The sequence below is a fragment of the Brugia malayi genome (genome assembly GCF_000002995.4).
Source record: "Brugia malayi strain FR3 genome assembly, contig: Bm_v4_ChrX_scaffold_001, whole genome shotgun sequence".
NCBI lineage: Eukaryota > Metazoa > Nematoda > Chromadorea > Rhabditida > Onchocercidae > Brugia > Brugia malayi.
Genome location: NW_025062479.1, coordinates 3655701 through 3670127, shown reverse-complemented (window position 1 = coordinate 3670127; position 14427 = coordinate 3655701). Strand labels below are relative to the sequence as shown.

At 31.6% G+C, this 14427-nt stretch overlaps 1 protein-coding gene across 1 annotated transcript; it reads left to right on the top strand.

Moving 5' to 3' along the window:
• Positions 1–8740: 8740 nt before the first annotated feature.
• Bm10944 (Uncharacterized protein) lies at positions 8741–14263 on the top strand (the record flags this gene model as incomplete). The annotated part of the gene is made up of 11 exons (XM_043073507.1): positions 8741–8912; positions 10002–10097; positions 10411–10577; positions 12194–12274; positions 12478–12556; positions 12788–12832; positions 13282–13498; positions 13614–13687; positions 13756–13875; positions 13965–14047; positions 14162–14263. 11 exons carry the CDS (start codon positions 8741–8743, stop codon positions 14261–14263), a joined length of 1236 nt encoding a protein of 411 aa, XP_042929441.1.
• Between the last annotated feature and the right edge of the window lie 164 nt (positions 14264–14427).

Sequence of the window (14427 nt, the reverse complement as noted above, 5' to 3'; positions counted from 1 at the left end):
TGAACTATGAAAGAATAAGAGGAGAAATGAAGCCATTTATTAAAAAGGCTCTGTGAGGGTTGTGATATTATTGAACATTTTACTTCCGTGCGATAAACAGCAAAGCATGCATACATGTCTTCCATCCTATAGCTTGAAAAGGTCCTCTCATGATTAATGCGCCTTAGACAAAGATCTTGAAAGAAAATTGCCGTTTAGCTATCATCTTCGCTTTCTAAGTTAACTAATTTTGACACATGTTATTTCAAAAACTCTCTTAAATTAAGGTAGTTTTTTTAATGCCAGGAGTGACGTGATGACTTCGCATTTTTTTATTGTTTCTCAGATCTCGGACAAAAAATGAAATTATTGAAAACAAGATATATATCGTAGGTCTCGTCTTCCTTTAAATCATGCTCCAAAATTTAGTTTAGTGATAACGCAGTACCACTAGCATTTATCACATAATGATAATAAATTAATGTTATAAAAGTTTTTATCAGGAAGACAGCCTGACAAGTAGCATTTTCAGTTATAATTGTTATCTTTACCTTTAGAAAGATGCAAGAAGGTGTAAAGAAAAATCGAAACATTCATATATGAGATTCCTCTATCTAAAAGAAAAAAAAAGTAGGAAAATGAGCATAATTTTATTTGTGCAGTAAACAAATCTTTGTCACAATAATTGTCTCTACTAGAACATGCACAATACTTATGAATAATATAAAGAATTCAATTCTAATGGAATTAAAAATTATAACATCAAGTAATGTAATGAAGAAGATTACTAAAGATGCCGGAAGAAAGGTAAATAATTCGGACTCTTTGATTCAGGAAGGAAGTGAATAATTGGAATCCATCCTTTGGGAGGGAGTAGACAATTGGGATTCTTTCGGACATATCACCGTTTCAGCAGTATTACAATGATATTATAGTCTTTTCCAGAATTACGACAGAACTGATTGAAGATAAATTGTGTAATTGAAAACGTTCCTGCTTTTCACTCCTCTCAAAAGCTAAAATTCGGAAGACTAATTCTGAGAAGTAATCAGTCCATTCTATTCAATCTAATTATGAAACCTGTTTCTTCTTACAATGAGACACAAAGAGATAAAAAGAAAACACAGCTAGTGGCATGGAGAAGGCAAATTGGTTTGCTGACGCCAACTGTGATTTTTCTAAAAATTCGAGGAGTACAAGGGTTGCAGTTGTAGTCGAGGCGGTTGTAAACGTTCGAAGTTTAACAAGGGGAATCTGTGAAGAGGTCGTTAAAAGAAGTTCAGTAAGCGAATTTGGTGAAAGGACAAAAAGGAAGGATTAATGATAGGAAGCTATAGATAAAAAACGAGGGACGCGAAGTTTATGTAGTAAAGTCGAGAAAGCTGAGAGTATGCGCACGGGTTGTTACTAGTGATAATGTAGTTGATGATTACAATGATGATGATGATGATAATAATAATAATAATAATAATAAATAAATGATAGATGAATGGCAATGATGTACTTTGTCTTCAAAGAGGAAGAGTGAACGGTATGTTTGTTAGCATTTGGAAAAAGTAACTTGTATAACAGATCCTGCTGCTTCAAGTTCGTATCTACAAAAACAATAGGAGGCGGGGAGTGGACGATGACGAAAACAGAGTAAACAGTGAATAATAGTCAAAATGAAAATAGATTAAGGGTTGAGTTCTTTCTAAGCTGTTTCCTTCCTCTCTTCCAGCCTGCTCCTCTTATGGCTCTCCTGAACGAACATTGCTGATCGGGTGGGCTTAACTTATCGGGCTACGTATACGGGCCTAGACATCATAGGAGGAACTACACAATGTAGCTGGTCTTATACAATGTAGTTGGTCCCTTTCACTGGGCTCGGTAAATAACCAAAGCATGCGACAATGAGTGAACAGCAACGCAACACCCCTCTCCAACATCCTTGTCCACTTTTCCTTCACTTATTTCACCTCCTTTCTCCAAAACGCCTCTCGTACTACCCTTATCCTTACCCAACCCACATCATATCCTCATCTTCCCCTTAAGCACTTCTTGCATATAAACATTAATTCCGTTTCTTTCACACATTAATTTGTCCACTACTCCAGTCATAAATATCAATGTCACAAATACGCTCATCTATTCGAACTCTTCCTATCGACCACCAGAACTTCCTTTCTTATTATCGACACTAAGCTGTTTCGTTGATATCAGTGTTAATACTGATATGGATACTAGTTCTGGTGATGATGGTGCCAGCTGTACATATATGATGCTGACATTGCGTCAATATCAGCAAATCCTTGGACAACATTTTTCATCATTGCGAATAGACAAACCGAAACGGATGTGCGTGTGTATGTGTCATCACATTATCACTTACTTTTGCAACGGATGTAATCGACTGTGAACAAAATATTGAATAAATTATGTTTCGTGTTAAATAATCAACACTAAATAAATTTTAAAAACTTATAAAAGTAAATCAGACATAGTTAAAGGAAAGTGAGACATAATACAGATGCAATGAGAAGATTGATAAAACACAATGAATTGCTTTAATGTTTATTTTGAAAATTTTAATTCTACATTTAACACTGAATCAGAATAATTTTTCATGAATATATATGAATGTGTAAAGCACTTCACCACCTTACCAATTTTCCATGTTGATACAGTGATCTCTGATGATTGAATTATGTGTGTCTAGGAAAAGTTCGAAAATCTTCGAGTCCAGACTAAGAAACCAAATGAAACTTCTAATTAAAGATATAGAATCATTGATAACATAATTACTCAATAAAATTTCCTTATAAAATCAATTAAAGATTATGCTTCTAAAAATAGGTACTGAAAATTCAACAAATAACTGGTGAATTTGTTTATTACTCACAATACTTGATTAGGAAAACATTGAGATGATTTCTAAAAGTACTTAACTTGCGGATTTATTTGTAAGTTGAAGAAAATTCATACTAGCTCAGTTATTATTTTGTTGACATTTTAAGCCATTTCAGGCTTCCTTCATGCTTAATGATGCATTGAAAACTTATTACTGCTGTCTCCTTCTCTTTTCAACACTCAAAATATCCCATATCATTTATTGTTTATAAATTGAAATTTCTTAGCTTTATTTTCTCAAAGAAAAAAAGTAGTTTTGAATTGAGATTTTTTGTTAATATTTTAGTTATTTAATAGTCATGGTATAGTTATGAAATATGAGTGCTGAGAAAAGTTTCAGTCAGTTGGGGAAATCGGGTTCCAGATTTCAGCTCCATTATTTACTTTTCAGCTCGTAACCAAGCAGAAAAGCAAAATGATTCGAAAGAGCTTTTTAACATTCCTAATTCCACTTCAATTTCATTTGTTATGTGAGTGATGCATCATTAATTAAATTAGTGCAAAAGTAATTGCGATTTTTGCATTACTGAACTTTGTTTCTTTATGTACGAGGATATATTTTTAAATAAATGTGTTTATGTTAAATATTATTTTAATGATCATTCTTTGCTTTAATTTCTATAATTATTTGCTGCTTATTTATGTTAGACTAAGGAGATTACATCAGATAGAAACCAAATTAAAGTGATTTTTTATTTAAATTAAAAATGGAGAAAAATGAATCCACATGGGAGGTACAATACAATAGTTTAAACGATGTACGAAAGAAACAAGAGTTTTGAATTGAGAAATGCAGTGACCAATTATCGGAAACTGACAATGATCAACTGGGAATATTCATGGACCTCTTACAACTGGACGAAAAGTTGTCAAGGATCAAACGTCGACTTTCTATGATTATTTGATATTTGATGCAAATTAAAAAGGTCGGAAAAATTCGATCCAGTTAGTGTACATAAGCCAAAAGAATGAAAAAAAAATCGTCTGGCACTGTTGTCTTCTTTTACTTCATGCAATAACAAACAACCATTTCTCAATCGAATGTGACGTACAATGAGAACTAGATTGAGTGAAAACTGGCGACATCAGTTCAATGGTTGGTTGAACGAAGAAGAAGCTCTAGAGCACTTTCAAAATGCAATTATTTTCGCACCAACCTAATAAAACAACTTTTATCATGTTATTACTTGAGTTCAATATAACAGCTGTATTGGGACTCCTAGAAAATCCTTAGAGTGAAAGCCAGTAAAGAGAAAACTAACTTGCACTATTATTAGGATATGACAATAAAACAATTAAAATTATGAATACTTGAACAAAAATATGATTAAGATGAAGCAGCATAATTCATCCATAATTAGCTTGCTATCAAAAAAAAAATCTAAATAGTGGAATTAGAGATATGAGATCTATAGTATATAGATGTACAGTATTCAAGAGTAAAAGCTTACATTTACAATCTCTGGTTTAATATAAATGTAATGTATTGAGAAGAAGTCAGGTAATAATTTCTCTTTAAAATAAACAATACAAAGAGAGAAAAAGAAAGATAGGATCTTCGAGAAAAATGAAAAAGTCAGATTTAATTGCATGACAAGAACGAATGCAAATAAAGTGGTGGGACTATGTGAAATGAAAAAGGGCAAGAAAATGGAACTACAAAGTGTTCATTTGATGTAAACATAGTTTTTTAAATGCAACTTACTTGTTATTTATTTATAACAAAGAAATGATTTCTGACAGTACTGACCAAATGTGCAAACTTATTTGGAAAAGGGATAGCAAACATAGGATAATATCAGCCAGGTAATGGAACAGTAAATAGTTATAAGCAGTTATTTCTATATGCATGAAATCGTCATGCGAGTGATTTTAATTTTTTTAATAACAGTGATTCTTCTTTTGGATTTTCGAATTAATTATTAAAGCAGTTAACAATATGACACCATTCTTTTTTTCTTTTTTTTTCATTATGTTTCATTCCTATAGAACAACTCGTTGTAGCGATAAAAGTGCGCTAGTCTTTTCGGATGAATGAAAGCTAGAATATTGGAGAAGATAAAATACAAATATATACTGATGTATATACACTAGGAAATGAATTTAACTTCATAATTCATATCTTTTTATGAATAAATTTCGACATGAAAAATAGTGTAAAGTAGTATTGAAGGATAATTCAAAGCTAAAAAGTAAAGTGATAAAGGTATTTTCAGAGCAAATGTAGAAAGAAATAGTTAGAAAAGAAAGTTTGGGAAGTAATTGTGAGTGATATGATATGGTTGAGTAAAAATCTATAACGACTGAAAGCCTTTTTGAGCATTGCACACAATTTACTAGATAAAACTTTACACTAGGAAATGAAATTTTAGCTAGGAAAGCTTCCATTGCATTCAGTGTACGAAGCAAATGCAGCACCTTTGTTTGCCTCCTTGGCTAGCTGGCCAGCCAGCTATCTACTTCTGCTACGTTGTGTCTCTATGACTGGATGCTCACTCTTAGTATCAAGAATATGCTAACTTCATTACCGTTGAAACTCGTACACTTCTCGCTTCTCCAAATGCCTTCTCATGTTTTGTAATTGCAATTGCTTCTTTTATTACTAGTTACTACTACTACTACTACTACTACTACTACTACTACTACTACTACTACTACTACTACTACTACTACTACTACTACTGCTACTGCTACTGCTACTGCTACTGCTACTGCTACTGCTACTGCTACTGCTACTGCTACTGCTACTGCTACTGCTACTGCTACTGCTACTGCTACTGCTACTGCTACTGCTACTACATTGCTATATTTGCAACCAAGGTAGCATTCTCCATTGGCGTCCCACTTCACTTATTCAAATATCTAGTCATTCACACTACAGCACACTTTCTTTGAACCCACTATCCTCAAATGAAGGCAGTTCTCTGAAATACAAACCGCATAGGCCGATTACTTTACACTCAGTGTGCCATATCGTTACGGACATTATTCATCATTATCACTATGGCGATTTTCATCACTAATCTCATCCCACATCGCTATCATACATGATGTAGAATTATGTGCCTGACAGATATTTGACGTTAGTCGACTGTTATCCACAGTATTTGTATATCCGTGCACAGATCACAGATCACATCGAAAATGAAATTTCAACATTGCCTTCCAAAAGTAAAGAAATCCCCTATACTGTTCATTTCAGTTCCTATACTGAAAATGGTAGAACCATTCCTGAATCCGACAAGTAACAAGCTCAGAATAGTTATTGTACTTGCTTTCTTCATTGTTCATAATCATTAACTGGATAAGTTTGAAACCGGAAAAAATTAGAATGAAATGATATAAGCGCAATGTTTTCAAAGAAACTTCCATTCTAATCAGTTCAACTAAGCAAATACTTAAATTCGTTACATTTTTACATCTTATCGTATCCATCCTATAGGGCATCTGTAAAAAAACCGTTCAAAAAATATAAAACCATCACTTTTCAACCGATCCTATCAAATGATTCAATAATTCAAAACATAATTTATTTCCAGAGAAGCAAAAGTTAAAAATGAATTAGCCGGATTCTTTGGGATTATGGTAATTCCGTTGACAATTCTAACGCTTTCAAGTTTTGAACTGATTGATTTGACAATATTAAACATCGAGAAGATCATACTATTAAAACTTGACACTTTACAAAAAAAATAAAATAAATTTCCCTACGAAAGAAAAAACATAACCATTTTACGTCCTATTTTCCAAAATCAAGACTTCTAGGAAGTATATTAGAGTTCATAGTCGTTTCGCAAAGTGATATTTCATTCTCAACATTAATATAAGCATACAAATTATAGGGTGGAAAAAAGGAAGAAATGAGTGCTATGTTCTATTTGATTAGGAAGAAGCACCCGCAATATCAAATAATACTCAAGGTGACGATGTCATGGAAAGGAAAGCACTCTGTCATGCCCACTTGACCATCTTCAATTTAAAGCTTCTCACTATTTAAATACAGGAGAAAGAAACAACTAAATTGACTAAAATAAATATGAAAATGAACCACTCCAGATTTGCTTGAAATGTGACCAACTAAAGCACTGAGGTCCATTTGATTTTATAATCCCACATTCACAATAAGAACAATACAATACATTAAATTTTACATTTAGTTAAGTGAAGAACAAGTTGAAAAAGCCCTTTTCTTGATCAGGTGTTAGGAATTAAGAGGGCATAATATTTCTCGATTTAAATAATTTGATTCAATCTAAATTGAAATTAATGCTTATATAATCTTTTCTTGCTTACTTCTAAATAGTTCAAGTGAGTTAAGAAGTTATCAACTATATAAAACAGGCACTTCCTGAAGTATGCTAATTATGACACGCATCACACAACAACTTATCTGCATATATATATATAGCGCACTTTACTTTATGTTAGAAGAGAAATAAAGACAAAATGAACGTACGAAAAAAAAAAACGAGTGGAAGAATTGACGTCTTGCAAAAAGTCTGCAACATTTTACTTGAAGTACACTTATTTAAGATTTTATCTTTATCAATTAATCAACAAAAAAAATTTTTAAATTGTTATAATTCATGGGAAGATCAAATTGCATAACATGAACCATTACAAGTGACAATGGCAAAAATAAGTAGAAATAATAGAAGCGTCGAAGCTATAACGATATTGATAATAAGATCATAATATTGTAATAAACTTAGCAAAGGCAAAGAAGCCATATCCAGATCTAATGAAAATGTTGAATGTGTTTATGTCGCGGAATAAAATAGAAAATGAAAATTTTTGTAGCTAGATGTCAAAAATGCATATTTGTTGCAATAACAGCAGAAGGAAAAATCGTTGTAAGCTGCACTGTTTAAATAACTAGCGAAGCTTTCAAGGTATCGTTGAACTCAGAAAGCTACTTGCACATAATTACCATGACAACCCTCACCAAAATGGCTTTCTTTGTTGAACACTAAACTTTGACACCCCTCATTTACTCTCTCTCCATTCGTACCATTAACTTGCAAATCAGTTAAAATGCCAGGTTTACAACAGCATATTGTTGAAGCAAATTTTTTGAAATTTTATTTTTGTATTACTTACTCTAATGCTCTAACTGCACCGAGATATAATCATGTCATAAATAATGTTTTAACACTTCCTGCTTTGTTCTTTTATTCCAATCTTTTATTATTGATAGTCAAACACAAAAAAATTATTTAACACTCACTTTTTTCAAAAATATCATTTTATAACTTATTTTGTTAGTTTATCTGTTACTTTTCCATTCATTAACACCATAATATCTGATATGAAGCTCATTCTAGAGTTGTTTGAAAGAGCCTGACAATTGTTGCTCTCTTCAGAACTTATATTTTTTGTTTAGGTAATAATTCCAAAATTGATATAAGTCTTTCAAGAACAGCAATGGAACGAATTTGTTTGTATTGATAAGCCATACATATATTTTTCAAACCCGGGTAATGTAAGGAATTGGGTTAAAATGATTTCAAATATCAGCAAGTTAGACTTATGCCACAAACAAATATTAGCAGTTACCGTGACAACAACTGTGGGATATCATCATTTTGAATCAAAAGAACCACAAGAATTTAAATTTGTTCTGACATTTGTCTCTGTGTGTGTGTATATGTATGTGTATATATGTATGTTGTATGAGAAACATCTCATGTTACAGATGTTGTTAATAAAGCCGGTCAAGATTAATTAATATCAGCTATGAATTGATTAAGATATAGAGATACTTTGCACTATAACTACTTTATCAAAAAAGGTATTGTAGGGATACGTATCTTTCTCAATTCTGCGAATTGGAAAAAAAAAACAGAACTGTGTTCATAACATTTACAGGGTAATGAAGATTATGCCAGCAACGACTGTTATCGTTATTCATATTTTATTTCATATGAATATTTCAATGAAAAAAGGATGCATTGTGTTTGCGAAATGTGTTGTGGTCAGCGATCAGCGAAAACAACAAAGTGGAGAACAGAGCAATAAAACAGCTGATGAAAAAATAAGAAAAGGTACAGAAAAGCAGACTATTACTCTTTCTTCTTACTTAAATTACCACTTTTAAACTTTCTTACGCCAGGTAAAAGGTGATGAGAATCAGCTATCATGGACAATCCTCTAGTACCTTTTATAAAGTACTCCCCAGTATTGATCACAGAAAGTTTCTGCTCAGTCAAAGATTAACTCTTATATCTTGGCTAATCATTAAAAATATGATAATGACCGGCTGATCGTTATCATATTTTCTCATTAAATGAACGAGAATTAGCAATTTAAGAGAGAAGATATATGCCAGTATTATAACTTATCTTAAGAGCTTTTGCTAGGATTAGAAGAAATAATCCCAATAACTTCAATGTAATTTAACAATGCAATGCTTACACAAATTAAAAATTGTGATGTCTTAACTTTTAGAAATTTGAAGTTCAAACATTTGCATTCTTATTTTGTAAAAAATTTAAAATTTATAAATAGTATATTCTTTACAATTCGACATCATTGACAAAACTGCATAAGTTTAAACGAAAATTCTTTTGCTTTTCATGGCTCTCTATTCTCTAAACGACAATTTTTGCTGGTCAAATATAAAGACACTTAGGGCCTTATTTTTCCATATAATAAAATCCATAGTACTACTTATATACGTATTGGATATAAATTAATTATATACGAGTGTATGTGACAACAATAAGGATTTATGAGAAAATGAACTGGGATCACTTCAGACTTTTTTAATGCATTGCAAAAGCTGTCTATAACAGATTTCGGTTTTTATTGCCGACAAACAATTAACTTCGAAGCATTTATTTGACAATAACTTTGGAATATACTTAATTATATTTAAAAAAATTAATTATATTTAAATGCTTGTTGTCCTATTCTTTTTTCATTTAGTTAATGTTTATAACGGATAGATCAAGTAAATGAGATGATTTGGTGGTTAGTATATTACAAGCTTGTTTAAATGCACGGTGGGCAAAATCAATTTGTTACTTACCTATGATATACTAAGCAAAATGTTTATACAATTCTGGCATTAACTTCATTTACTTCCATATTTCAATTAATTGTATAGCTTAAATAAGCTCTGCGTTTTTCAGGAAGTACACTATGGATAACGATCACAACTCCATGCTATTATTGCAATAATCACCATTTGTATAACCATTACGAAGACCAATATCAAATCATAGCCAGTAAGAAATTTGAATATTTTCTACATGTTGTAATCAGTTAAAATAATCCATCGGGAATCTAATTAATTGATGGTTGGATTAAAAGTAGTAAAAGTAGCAATGGCTTGATATCGTACTACAATTAATGTTCATAAGCCCAAACATGGTTAATTTCAACGTGTATTATGGTCGAAGGAACTAATACCGTACTAAATGATCGTTCTGAAAAGTGACTGCTTCTAGCAAAGAGGTCATTATCTATTATTCAACAGAACATTATCACGAAATTATTTCTCTTCAAAGATGTTGTAACTATGTTTCTTACTGATTACAGCATTAAATGCGGAAGATAAGAAACTAGTGGAGAACACTGTTGATGAACAAAAGCGATGGCGAGAAGTTATCATTGAAGCGATGGAAGTGCAGCAGGCAAAACACTATAAGCATTCGTTTAATTTGCATCACAACGAGAATAATAACAATGAAAGTGTTGATGTTCAGGTCTGCTATCTTTTAGAACAAAGCACGATAAAGTTAAAGCTTAAGCGTAACATACGTAAAGAACTGACCAATTTGCCGTTCGAATCATTTTTGCGTTTTTATGGCTCATTAATACAGCGCCACGTTAATTTCATCCAATATTTGCAGATGATCTAACTATGACTCTAATTAAAGATGCATTTCTAAATGAAAAACTGAAACAACTGTGCATAATTATAGTGCACAGAAGTCCTGGAGATTGGAGTCATTTGGCTGTTTATTTGGCTAATATTAAAAGTTATATACTTGCATGCATGTATGTGTATGTGTGTGTGATGTGCACTTAATAATGCAGAAGCACATTACGATGGCGTCATGGCACATAAGCAGCAATGAATTGAATGGAAATCAATGAAAGTCTAGCTAGCTATACTAGACCCAAGGAGGATATTAAGCTCTGACCTATTTGATGGATTTCAGCTACTGATAATGTTATTATCCTCAAAAAACTTCCTTGTGACTAAACTTATTCAGAAATTTCTACATTTATGTTAATGACATAACTACAATATGATAATAAGGTAGAAATTATGATAACGATAATACTGGAGCTGAGGAGCTCCCAATATATCACGAGATATGATAAGGCTATTAATAATTATGAGCCTATTAGTGAAAAACAAAGATTTCATCTCATATATCCAAAAAGTTATTGTAAATAGAGTAAAAAATATTTTAAATTATATAAACAAGATTGTGATACCATTATCATAATGAAGATCATCACAGCGTATATTTCATGGTTGGAAGGAGGTGATTTTTTGATGGAGAAGAGATTCATTTAATGAGAATTATACGTAGTTATAAATTTTAAAACAGCAATGAAAAAGGATGTACTGTTGTCGGCAACAATGATAAATTAGATCCAATATATTACCTATGTATATGACAGAAATAAGGGTAATTTTATAATTCAAGCAGCTGCACCACCATGCAGGTAAGCAGCCATTTATCCTTACATAAACTTACATATTACTTGGAAGTTCGTAAGTGATAGTAACTCAGATGTAAACATGTGCTGAAATACATCACAACGGATGGAAATGTTTGATTTAAATTTCTTAGCTTATACACTTTTGAAACAATAAAGGAATCAGTAAAAACGTAAGTATAAGTTTAGAATTATTGTTTACTAGAAGAATCAGAACATGAAATGAATTAAACTTTTGAATACATTAACATTAATGATTAAATGATTAGCAAACAAATTCCGCTTGAAATTAAACAATATCGCGATTTTCACAACTTACTATCATTTCATCCATAATTTTCTAAAAGACGAACTAGGAGATCTACATGTACATGATATACCGATAGCTTCCTGACGAAAACGGTATCTTGAAGAATATTTTTAATTGAAATTTATTTGGCAATCCGATAGTACAGCATATTAAATTCACTTTAATGATGATGAGGCAAGAACAATACTTCCTTGTTTTTAATTGAAATGAATTACTTTTGAATATTGTTTGAATATATATACGTCAACATATTGTTCTTGAAAAATAAATCGCATAAAGTTGTAATAAGATCAAAAATTGATCTGTTAAACAATTCAAATAATGTTAGATTTTTAGATACTTAAAACACAATGCTCAACTCGAACATGTACGCAGACATTTGTTGTGCTTTATAATGATGAGCCAATTCCTGCAGAGGTTAAACTTCCACTTGCTATAATATTATTGTACCAGGTAACACAATAACCTGTATGGCATTTTTGTAAAGTTCGCTGAAGAAGAGATAATTATAAAATAATAATTATACTAGATTTTTGTTACGAACTTGTTTCATATATGAATCCTAATTCTTACATAAATACTTTTAAGCTTGTCCTTCAAGTAAGGTATTCTTATTACAGATTGTCGTATCTGATTTATCGCTTTTATCTCTTCCTCGGATATCTGCACGACTAAGAATTCCTGTTGAATCGATAACAAGTACAGATTATGACTTTTCGTATTTGATCTTAATCATTTTCTGCCTTTTCCATCATCAAATTCTTCGCCCATAATCCATAAGCAAATAGATACAATTAAAAATCATCAGCTCATCAATGCTTTTTCCTAGTTTTTAAAAATTTGACAACAAATTTTGCATGCCAAACAGAAAATGGAATTTTAATTTGCATTTGTATACAAACTTGTTTCCTGAAAACGCATTCTTTTCAGCATTATTACTAATTGCTGATGAGAAATCACAATGGTGGATTGTTGGTAAGTGTAAGAAATTCGTTTTTTAAAAGTTTAGATAAGCCAATCCTACAGTTTGTCCAATGAATAATTTGTAAGATGAATTTATTCGTAGTGCATGTGGCATTACAGTATCTTCATTAAAAATATATATTACTGAAAGTATTGGTAACATTTTTTTTTTTCGTGGAAGTCATCAGAGTTGAAATAGAAACAACCAGATGATAACAGTTAATACATTCTATGGAAAGAGATAAACATAATGCATTCTATCTTGAAAATCAAAGCCGTAATAGTAATAATACTAAAAGTATTGGAAGAAAATGATTTTCGACTGATGAGTAAATATCAGAAAGGAAACTGAGCAAGCATAATGTTAGCAAATATGTTTCAGTCATAGCAAAAGTTGAATGGACATTCTGATAAAATAGGCTTCATCATTTTAATACGAAATTTAAATATTTCAAATTTAGCTGTTGTAATTGGTATAGCTGCTAGTATCATCGCTACTGGATGGCTATGCTTATTTGTCTATTACAACAGCTGTGGTCGACCGTACACTACAACTGCCGAAAAACCTCTACAGACTATTTTTTTAAAAGATAAGTTTATCCAAACTGCCGAGAATGACAATGGAAGCATGTGCTTTGAGGTTCAGCCACAGGATACTCAAAGTAACGAAAAGAAGAGGTATGGCATTTTCTGGTTTATATTATCCTAAAGATTAATTTTTCCGAGAAACTTTGAATGATTATATATATATATATACATACATACATATTGTTTGTATATATTACTATTACAGTCTTAAAACATTATCCTCTGAAAATGGTTCGCTAAACAGGGTGCAAAAAGATATGGAGGATACTTCAATAAAAGGTAACGATTTGAGAATGAAAACTAAATAAGATAATTTTTGGAAAAGATTTAATCATATTAATTTTAAGATATTATATCGGAAGCAACGGTAGCAACAACATCAACAAACACTCGTAAGCAACGTATCACCACAATGGATACTGACCAGCACCAATTCGATTATCCAATCAGCATCATAACCAGACCAAGTCTGATTATTTCCATATTCTGCATGTGTCGTAGAGATGCCTTTTATAGTTAAAAGATACAATAACACTTTTTTTATATAAAATTGCAGAAAGAAGAGATGATTTACGAGTTCATAAGCTGGAATCTCGGAGCAATATATCCGTGCCCACGTTGAAGGAAATTTGTGTGGAGGTAATGTCCCATAATGTTTTTGTACTCCTCATAGAACAAGACTCTCAATCTATTCTAATTTGTGCACCTTATGAAAGAAGTCAAAACTTTTCATTTAATATGGTTTATGTTCAGGAAAAACTACATCCACATCCAATTCCACCAACCGCATCCGGTATTCTGGAAGTCGGAAATCTTACTCAGCAGATATATTGGAATCCAATGAGCTGTTTATAAATGCATCTTCAAAACTTAGCTCTCGGAGTGGAAATGGATTTCTACTATAACTGATAGTAGTCGCTCAGCAGTAATCGGTAAAACACATAAAATAATTTCTACGGAGTGCCTTCATTCTTTTCTTTGCCAATTCTCAAGCTTGTTAACATTCATTAATTTCATCA